Below are 11235 nucleotides of genomic sequence, written 5' to 3'. Positions count from 1 at the left end.
AGTACTTTATCGAAGGATAAAGAAGGGTCGGTGCCTTTGATCTTTTATCGAAGGATCTTAAAATCTATAATGTGATTCCAGGTATGATCTACTTGATTATGGCTAACCTATGTTTCATGACGATAGGCTGGCTGAGAAGGCTGAATTCATGATCTGTAAAGGCACCCAATACGGGAGTAGAAAGTTCTGCTTGACGGTAACTTTTTGTAATCGTGGTCTTTATGTTCTTGACTGTGAATTTCAAGATATGACAAGGCATTATCTGAGGTTCTTTTGCTGCCAGAACTGGACATGAGTCAAATAAGATGATCCAGTCTTCCTTCAATGACATCCACCAACGATGAGACTTGTTGGTAAAATTCTTAGCTTCCGTGATCATGCTTCTGGTTCTCAGATATCGATGTTCTGGAGGGCATAAGATGTGCACCTAGAATATTGGATGAACCAGGAACTCCAGATGTGTTTGCCGTTTAATACCGCACTCAGCAATATTCCATACGAAGGCTGTCTGTAAATAACCAAGTCTCGACCAGATAATCCAGTGATTGACATCATGAACATCTATATACATAATTGGATACAATGACATACATCAACCAAGTAACAGTCTGACAACCTGATCCTGTTAGATGCCCTTACGACAACCATGGGTTGCTGAAGATAAATTCTTACCCGGATCTTTATGGCTAACTCCAGGTGTGAAGGCTGTTGGATGAGAAACTTTGAACTGACTCATGTCTTGATCTGCTGAAAAGAAGTCCTCTTTGTATATGAAGCCAAACTTGATGTATGCTAACGGGGGGAAAAAAAGATACTGTGCTTCATATAAAGTAATGTACTTGACAATAACAACATAATATTTGCGCAATCATCTGATCAATGTTTTATTATAACAAATTCATAGACAACACACACCTGGCAACAGAAGACATGGCGACACCCCCTAAACATGAGGTGGTGTAACAACTCGCTTAAATTCAATATTGGGTGTGACCACCATTTGTGTTACACAGGCGAGTGCATAGAAGATGATCAGCCTGAAGGATGTTTCAAAGGTTGACCCAACTGAGATACTGGTGTAGGCATCTTTCCATCTTCACAAGCAACTAATACAAACACAATGAGAAACTCCTATAATAAAAGTGCTCTTCATGAGTTATTTCTCTATTGACAGCTAACATAACAAAAGGCAACAACATGATTTCATTATTTCCACTCCATGTTCTTATGTCAATGTAAAGCATCTGGCAAAGCACATTACTACAACAGTTTCTGTGATGTAAGATATTTTCTTTTCTCAGTGGACGAGGTTTGGAGAACATGATGCATCAAGATATTTCCAACTATTGCCATCATAAACACAAAGATAGAAAAAAAAAAAGGCTCTGTAGCTCTCCAGTAAATATAAATAATGGCGGCCATGTTAAAATCATATTGGAACAGCTAAATCTATGGTATTTCATATCCCATTCTAGTATCCGCTCTATGGGCGTTTTCTGAAAGAAGATTCTGAACATTTAAAAAAAATAATCTATTTTTTAAGAACCCCTGTAATTGTTTTTTAATGGCAGGAACAAATATGAGTTCTGTCAAGACAATGGACATCTTCCTGAAGCTTCAGGTTCATCCATTCACTTGGTCTTGGAGATGAGTCAGAATATATCAGCAAGAGGCTCAAGTGATAAGTGTGTGTTCATTCTTCCATGTGTAGAAAAGTTAATTTAATTCTACACGAACGTTATTCAGAAGTCCTTTACAGAACTAAACCCTCATACGGCTGTTCTGTGTCTTTTCTCTCTGCTCGGAGCTGCAGATGCTCCAGAGTGTTGTTAAAATGCTTATTGATTTGTTCTGTCTCTTCATTTGCTTCAAGGTTTGGAAGATATTCCCTTATTTTAGAAATGATCTGATTCAAGACTTGAACAGATATCTGGAAAAAAAGAAGGCTGTGGTAAGTGTTTCAAAAATAAAATAAGTGGGGAGCAAGGTGTACTACTCTGGGGAATATGGCAAAATCACATTGTCTGTGGTTATTTGCTCAGATAACACTTATCTGCTTTTACTATCTTCAAGCTATACCATTGTTAATCTCATATGAACCTCAGATTGTCATTGCATGGCTATGTATTGGCACAAAAATCATATTGATATCCCTATTGCGATATATTGGGCGCTAAATCATTTGACAGTGATTGTACATGCAGATCCTATTTTCTACATGCTTAACCTTTAGCCTGTTGAACTATTTTCACACTTCTTACCCCTGCCTGCTGGATTAATTTTAGCTCTGAAGAGGGTGGGTGATTTCAAACAGTCGGTGCCTCATTAAACAAGGGCCAATTGAAGAAATATTTTGCACATTTATTCCTGATAGAAAACTACACAGTACTATATAAAAATATCCGGATGTTTTCAATCATACAAAGGTTAAGACCAAAGCGAACACAAAATTTGTAAATTTTCTTGAACTTAACTGAATTGCGGTATTGAAGGTGGTTTGCATTTCAATATCATTTTTAATATCGTAACATTTGTGCAAAAACATTGCAATGTCAAAGTTGTCATGGTGAGTTGCTGCCATTTTGTAGACATTGATAAAGGGGATATGGCAATGTACAGAAAATCACTTGTGAATTAATTTCTAAAGAAGATTTAAGGTTAAATGATGCATATAATCACAAAATTTGTTATAATCATTTTAAATGGAGCATATAATTATGAAACAGTAAAACTTATATGCAAAGTAGGTTGACAACCTCTTACTTTACTAGTAAGGTGGGGGAGCGAGGATAATGACAACAGTGTGTTACTAGTTATGATAAGGGAGTTTGGTTTTGGTTGGTTTGTTGTTTAACGCCCCACTCAGTAATATTCCAGCTATATGATGGCGGTCTGTAAATAATCGAGTCTGGACCAGACAATCCAGTGATTCATATCATGAGCATCGATCCACGCAATTGGGATCGATGACATGCATCAACCAAGTCAGCGAGCCTGACCACCCGATCCCGTCAGTCGCCTTTTACGACAAGCATAGTCACCTTTGACGACAAGCATGAGTTGCTGAAGATCTGTGACAACAGGGTGATACTAGTTATGATTAGGGAGCTAGGAGTGTGACAACAGTGTGATACTAGTTATGATTAGGGAGCTAGGAGTGTGACAACAGGGTGATACTAGTTATGATTAGGGAGCTAGGAGTGTGACAACAGGGTGATACTAGTTAGGTGGGGGAGTTAGGAGTATGACGACAGTGTGATACTAGTTATGATTAGGGAGCTAGGAGTGTGACAACAGGGTGATACTAGTTATGATTAGGGAGCTAAGAGTATAACAACAGTGTGATACTAGTTATTAGGGAGCCAGGAGTGTGACAACAGTGTGATACTAGTTAGGTGGGGGAGCTAGGAGTATGACAACAGTGTGATACTAGTTATGATTATGGAGCTAAGAGTATGACAACAGTGTGATACTAGTTATTAGGGAGCCAGGAGTGTGACAACAGTGTGATACTAGTTAGGTGGGGGAGCTAGGAGTATGACAACAGTGTGATACTAGTTATGATTAGGGAGCTAAGAGTATGACAACAGTGTGATACTAGATTAGACGGGTTTGCAGAAGGGGAGGGGGGAAGGTATATGACAAGAGGGTGTTTGAAGGGATGGTGATGCCTATGAAGATGAAATACTTACTTGATCACAGCCTTTCTCAAAGAAGTAGATGTAGTGATTGAGTAGCTCAACAAACAACTGAACTTGTACAGAGCTGTCCATGCACTGATTTGCAATCTTTACCCCCTTCTTCAGGCAGTCAGACACTCTTTTCCCATCCTGCATCTGCAAATATACCATGGAAATTGTACCAATTTGTCTATCAAAGAGTACTGCAATACACTCCGCCTTACATTGTTATCACAATATTTAGTTTGTGATTTGGAGTGCTTCCAGTAGAGCTGATACATACACTTGGAACAAATCTTGACATACACCTCATATGGATAAATGCTACCACAGACACCTGATGAGTATGTTCCTCCAGATGATGGTGGGGACCAAGTCACATGATGTGAAGAAGCACAGGAAGAAATTGAAAAGGTAGTCACTAGTCAAACAAGAAATATGTTGGCATAACATGCACAAACAGAAGCAGACCAATATCCATAATGTCCTGAATAAATCATAACATTCCTCCCAGAATCATGTACCATGAATCATTTTGACAGGTCACAGCTGACATCAATATTCATCTTTGATCCCAAATGTTATCTATTGTAGGACAACTCAGTCCAATGCCTGTAGCTACTCAAGTAAGCACTTTGGGTTTAGAGACATCACTGTTACTTTTGGATAACACATGTCCAATGCAGTACAACTATGAAACAGGTTATATGCCTCTAGGTACCCAATGTCACAAATATCAGATCTTTGTGCTCACTACCGCTAAACAAAGAACTGAGGTCTACCCATTACAGGTCATGACCAACCAATGAAATGACTAACAGGAAGTTGATATTTGCCATGCAGCATTCTTGAGTTTTACAGCACTAGTTTCAAAATGGCAACTTCATTTCCAGACCATGCTTTGAAAAATATTTTGACAAAGTAATCAATTAAAAACTGAAAAACTGAAAAACTGAACAAAAGAAAATTCTGGAATGTCTTTTGTTTGTTTGTTTGCTGTTTAACGTCGCACTCAGCAATACTCTGTAAATAAACAAGTCAATCGGACCAGACAATCCAGTGATAGATATCATGAGCATCTTGGGATACGATGACATGCATCAACCAAGTCAGCGAGCCTGACCACCTGATCCTGTTAGTCGCCTCTTACGACAGGCATAGTCGCCTTTCACAGCAAGAAAGGGTTGCTGAAGACCTATTCTACCCTGGATCTTCTTGTGGATGACTGAGATTGTATGGCAGTTCTTTCTACTGGGGAAGTCTCTGAGAGAGGTGAGGTAAAATTGGGTTTAACGATGCGTTCAAGATTATTGTACTTATATAGCAACGAGCATGCACATGTGTGTCTGCCTGTACTAGTCCGGACTAATGCTGATTATATAGTGCTAGCCCACTGAGATACCAAGCTGCAGTTTAACATGGAATACCCCACTTAAACACAGAATATGGACTCCGAGCCAGCCAGTCCTTATTTTACCCCCTTAATGTTGAGCACCAGACAGGGTAACAACAAGTACAATCTTTTAAAGCCTTTTGGTATGACATGGCCTGTACCTTCCACTCTCCAGGAGGATGCTCTACCACTAGATCACAGAGGTGGTCTGATTTTAATGAGATTGCCAGCTATCATAATAACAATATGAACACACTGTCTTATGACTTTGACCATCAAACTTAGCCATGACCTGCCATAAAAATTTGTTTAAAGCATTTGTGGTGTTACAGCCCAAACTTACTGTAAATTCAGTCGGAATTATATTTTTGACAAGTCTTTCAATAAAAACCTTCTTTTGGCATGACCCTGACACAAGGCAAGCACAGAAGAAATTGCTTATGCATTACTAATTAATGAAAAATTATTATGCGTATTATAAGTTAAAATCAAATTTACCATGCTATGACACGGTTTCTGGTGACCTTGACCTTGTTTGGAAGCCATTAAAAATCTTTTCAAAAGAAGACCCCACCTTTGCGGTCATGTATATAACATTTTGTCAAATTAAGTAAATTTTAAATATTTTTACATTTGTATACTTATCCTGCATTATTCCTAAATGCATTGACTGCTGGTTTTTTTACAGAAAGTTAAAGCTGTGAGAGATCTAGATGCAGAAGAAGTTGCTCCCACCATTTGTGAAGAAGTACCCTCACACAGCTGCCATGTGACCTGGAAGTGGTGAAGTCACATAAGAGCACATTACTGCTTAGAACGTAACATTTGAAGACTTCGTGGGGAGGTAACGGGAGGGCACTTAGACGACGTAATGCAAGATCAGTAAAAAAATGTAAAAAATATTCAGATTTTACTAAATCTTTTAACTTATCCTGCATTACTCGTTAATGGATATTTATCCGACGGTACAGCAGGTGGGTATACCTTCAGATGTGATCTATACTCAACAACAAAAGTTCCTGTGACACAAATATTTTAGTGTATTTTTCAAACAAGTAAAGTTTGGTTTTCAATATTGTAGTACATGTATGGAATCAAGTCACAAAAACGCAACTGCTACAGAAAACATGCATTCCATGCAAAAGTTGACTTTTATGCAAGCCCCATGCATTTCACTACCCAAGAATGGGTATAAAAACATGTGCGTTAACGGGATTCCATATGTATTGTTAAGCATCATGCTGACAACAACCACTCAGAAAAACAAAATTACGCAATTATTCAACATTACGAAATGCCACGCCTGTCTGAAAATGAGCGTCTGTGAGCCATTGGTATGCTTGAAGCAGGATCGAGTCAACAGGATGTTGCAAGACAATTTAACGTCCACAGAAACACCATTTGGTGTTTATGGCAACGTTGGCAACAGACAAATGCAGTCAGAGGCCATCCTCAGAGTGGCAGGCCACGCGTAACCAAATAATCGACAAGACAACTGGATTCGAACAACACACCTACAAAATCGATTCCAGCCAGCAACAATGACTGCAAGAAGCACCCCTGGCCTTCAACGATATCTTCACAAACCGTACGTCGTCGCCTCAGATGTGCAGGACTTGTCGCCAGAAGACCCGCCAGACGTCCCATTTTGACAGGAAACCACCGTCAAGCACGTCTACAGTGGTGCAGACAGCGTCTACGATGGACGGCCATGCAGTGGGGACCAGTTCTATTCACTGACGAGTCTCGTTTTCACCTCAGCCACAGCGATAGACGGATTCGATTGTACTGACGTCGAGGTAAACGTTACGTCAATCATTGTGTCATGGAAGAAGATTGGTTTGGGGGCGTCAGCGTAATGGTATGGGGTGGTATTACAGCAAGACAGAGGACCCGTTTGATAGTGATAGAGGGAAATCTCAATGGACAGCACTACCGCGACGAGATCATCAGCCCTGTTGTTCTACCGTTTTTGTGTCGTCATGGCCCAGGCATTACCTTTCAACATGACAACGCCCGGCCTCATATTACTCGACTTGTTCAGGATTCTCTTCAACAAAACAATGTGAATGTCATCCCCTGATCTCTCACCAATCGAGCACATGTGGGATGAGATGGATCGGTGCCTTCAACGTCAACCACGTGTTCCACAGACACTCCATGAACTTCGAAACATGCTCCAGCAGATATGGACAGATATCCCACAGGACTTTTTGTGACGCCTTGTCCATTCCATGAGACGAAGACGTGTTGCTTGCATCGCAACCCGAGTGGACACACACGCTATTGATTTGTAAATTGACATTTTGGCATGTTCATGTTTTTAATGAAATCACACATTTTCTTAAGTCAGTATGGCAAATGAAACCATTTGAACACTTACAGGAGTTTTTTATCGAAATTGTTTCAGATTTGGTAAAATACATAACTTTGCATTAAATCTTATTCAATGTCACAGGAACTTTTGTTGTTCAGTATACAATGAATTCTCCATAGGCACCAGCCACATGGAAAAGACCGATGTCCGGTATCGAGTCACCATTTCTGTCAGCAGGCAGTGAAAGAGTGAAGTATGGGGGAGGTCCAGGTATCATTCCAGTGACAGAACTTAAGCGAAATTAAAAACTAGAACTGACATACCAAACCAATGTGTGCAGCATGTAATCTTCAAGTCTAGGGTGACACGCACCGGCGAGTTTGAAAGGTTGGCTCCTGACATGAGGAAGACTCAGAGGCGCTTTGTGGTGGCGACCTGCTGGCAAGTGGCGATGATAGCAATGTCGGGATGACCTAGGCGCTGGCACACAAGATGAAAAACCAGGGGAGCAAGCTTCCATTCAGAGAGAGCTAAGAGTGTGTCATCCCCTGATGGCGCAGGTATCAGACCACTGTGAGGTGGAGATGGCGAGTTGAGTGTAACGGAGGTGCTCCTGCCAGTGTGATATCACCTGAGTGCCTTCAACTCCAAGTTGTCGATGTGCCAAGTGCACTGAGCGCCAGACCACAGTCCTGAGAATGTAAATGTGATAGAATGTAAATATCTGTAAAATTTTAGTTTGAAAGATCGCACCTTATGAAGTTGGGTGATCGTTTCCATCCCCTGAGTGTTGTATAAGCGCTCCCATTCTTATATCGAGGAGACAATGAAGTCTATTGAAGTTAGTGACTTGGTCACATGGATGCACAGCGACAGACGTCTGGTCAAGTGGTTGCAGCAGTACATTCAAGTAAGCATGCAAACCAAGTGGTGCAAAGACACTGCACAGCTCCCAATAGGTCATTTGACCTAATTCTGGTCAGCGATGTTTACAGTCAGAGTGTATCTTGACACATGACATGTATCTTGAAAATGAGGTTGAAGCTCCACACATGGACAATCCCCTGTGAACTGTGTGGTAGACAGACAGGTGGTGTTCCCAAGTTCTGTGAAGAATGTGTGGGATAGGAGCAAAATTATCACAACGATATTTGAGACGCCTTGTCTCGACCTGTCAATGATGATTCTGAGAGGTGGGTACCCGGTAGCCTATGATGAATCTATCAAATGGCTAAACAATCTTGAACATTGATGATCTACAAGTTCTGGTACAGATGTTCAACGAAAGTAGTCGTTTGCCCAACGTTGATCTTTCACCGGAAATTTTCTCTGCTCCATCACCACGAAAGCGAAAGCCAAGCAAATAATGGCCATGTGGATCATGGTAGGTTACAAGGAATCTGTCATGCCATGAAGGTCGTTGACAAGGAAATGAGCTCCATCAGCCACATCAGAGGATTGGATTGAGAAGTCATCTTTCTGATAATGAGGGTGCTGTGAAGGACGGAGTAAGTGAGATCTTCTAAAGTCCACATCGAGAGCCGAGATAAGAACTGTTAACATGGGATCTGGATGAATAGACGTTGCGTGGGACCACAATGTCCACCCACAGAAGCGTCCGAAACATAGTCACTCTCCTTCCAACGGACGGGAGAACGGCTCCATGAATCGGCACAGTAACAGGGGGACTGAGAGCTGTGCCAGGATTAACTAGGAGAAGCTGAACCACAAAGTCAACACGAGGAGCAGATACCTGAGGCAAAGTGGAGGTGTTGATTAGCGTAGACATCGACGGTAGGACAGCCACATGCGGCATAAGTATCTCCATTGTGTCTGTCAGCTGTGTAGACGTTGTCAGAGGGGTCGTTGAGGTGGATATTGATGTTGCGATGGACTCACTCGACTGAAGCAACTGGCAAAGCAGTGCAAGTTGTGGTAGGTGGGGATGAAGTAATGTCCGACATCGTAGGGTGACTGCGATGACACCGTGATAGGTGTTTCTTGACAGCCTTAAGGTCGAGGGCTATGACCTTCAGCGATAGTGGGCTGCAAACGAACAGAGGTCTGTACAATCTAGAGATAGGTCATAAAATAGAATGAATTACCAATACAAAATAAAAGAATTCACAACGCACGACACCTTAACCACCTCAAGCCACTTGGCGAATTCAAAAAGCGCGGATTGGAACAACAATACACCCGTAATTACCGTGACTAAAAGCCACAAATGAGCAGGAATGTAATACAAATTACGTATGCATTAGGCTAAAAAGACTCAAACCATAAACAACAACACAATAGCAAGAAAACGATGTATAAATAAGAAGCAAGGGATGCTGGAAAACTGCAGTATTTCTCAACAACACGTCTGTCTGTGTTGACTTCTGGGTCAAGTGGCAGCTGTGTGAGGGTACTGCTACACCACTGGTTGGAACAACTTCTGCAGCTGGACCTCTCACAGCTTTGTCTTTCTGACAGTAAATACATAAAGGATTAATGCAGGATAAGTTAAAATATTCCAATTATGAGTGCTCAAGATGTGTAGACAAACTTCACTAGACCATTACTACACACTTAATTGTAAGTTTATCATTTATGTTAAAATGTTGTTTATGCAGAGACAGTACGCACATGCCCATCTATTTATAGCATTTATATACATCACGTCCGGTTACCCACACTGCACATGTGTGACAGTAATCCTTTGTCTCTGCCTAGCTTGCACTTTTGCTTCATACTTTGTCAGCACACGTTATATATTATTTTTTTCTTAATCGGAACCTTAAAGTGGCCAATACGATGTCATCATCTCAAACTACCTGCCTGTGGTTTTGCTGAGCTATGACGAACTGACAACTGGGGATTGGACGAACTTTGAACTTTGACTGGAAACATGAATCAATGAGGAACACCCTCGAGGTCACGTTCAACAAGACGGGGGTCCAGTTCGCAAACTGATCTACTAGATGACAACTTGCACCAACCTCCACCGTCTATTGCAGCTGCAGAACAATCTTCTCCAGTCCGATCTACATCGAGACGGCGCCAAACAGTGTATACTGACATTCCCTCTAATTTAACTACGGCGCAACTTAAGTCAAAATTACGAAATCTCGGTATCCAGACACCAAACATGACCAGAAAAGATCTAGTACGCTTGTTGGAGGCCAATGGAAATCGTAGGATACCATCTTCGACAGTTACGAGTGACGAATGTCAAAATTCAGATGGGACTACTTTTCCTACGCCAGAGAGACCAATTGGACCCTTTTCCAATATGGCAGCACCCACGATCATTTCCCGGCGAACGATAGTCAAGTTCATCTCCCCTGTCTCAAGTGCCTTGTACTTTACCGGAGAATGCTGCTACACTACAAAATCAAATCCAGGCTTTACAACGAACAGTCGAATCTCTGTCTCGACAAATTGCGGAAAACCCAGGTAGATCAAGTGACCAGACATCCACTTTCTCAGCACAAGAGACGACCAGACATCCCAACACACTTTTCAAAGTCCAAGAGCTGGTCCCCTTGGCAGAGCAATACCCCATTCCATGCCCCTCCTATCAGCAGCTCATTGTGACCTGAGTCAAGACGCCCAATGGTTGATGGACGCAGGGGTGGCCCCATCTACATTCGAAGCTTACTCTACTGGCCTATCACGTTTTAAGCTCTTCCTACTCTTGAACGGCTTTGAAACGACCACCACCAACCTGCCCCCACTTACTGAAAACAGGATTCTACTGTTTATCACACACTGCCATTCCAAGTTACAGCTGCAATACAGTACCATCAAACTGTAGATGGCAGGAGTCAAGTTCTTTTATGTGCGTGCAGGGCGGTATC

The 11235-nt window shown here is 41.6% G+C and overlaps 1 protein-coding gene across 1 annotated transcript in view; it reads right to left on the bottom strand.

The window, feature by feature from the left end:
• Positions 1-865: 865 nt before the first annotated feature.
• Positions 866-11235, bottom strand: part of LOC124148422 (vacuolar protein sorting-associated protein 35-like) — a 100200-nt gene continuing 89830 nt past the window's right edge. Inside the window, exons 16-17 of the mRNA XM_046519506.2 lie at positions 3693-3836; positions 866-1930 (exon numbers count right to left, since the gene is read on the bottom strand). Of these exons, the coding sequence (XP_046375462.1) occupies positions 1754-1930; positions 3693-3836 (321 nt within the window). The 3' untranslated portion in view covers positions 866-1753. The remainder of the gene's footprint in view (positions 1931-3692; positions 3837-11235) is intronic.

Source organism: Haliotis rufescens, unplaced genomic scaffold (assembly GCF_023055435.1).
Source record: "Haliotis rufescens isolate VD_foot unplaced genomic scaffold, xgHalRufe1.0.p SCAF_19, whole genome shotgun sequence".
NCBI classification, from domain to species: domain Eukaryota; kingdom Metazoa; phylum Mollusca; class Gastropoda; order Lepetellida; family Haliotidae; genus Haliotis; species Haliotis rufescens.
Note: the sequence above shows the minus strand (reverse complement) of the source record. Positions and strands in the feature narration are given on the sequence as shown.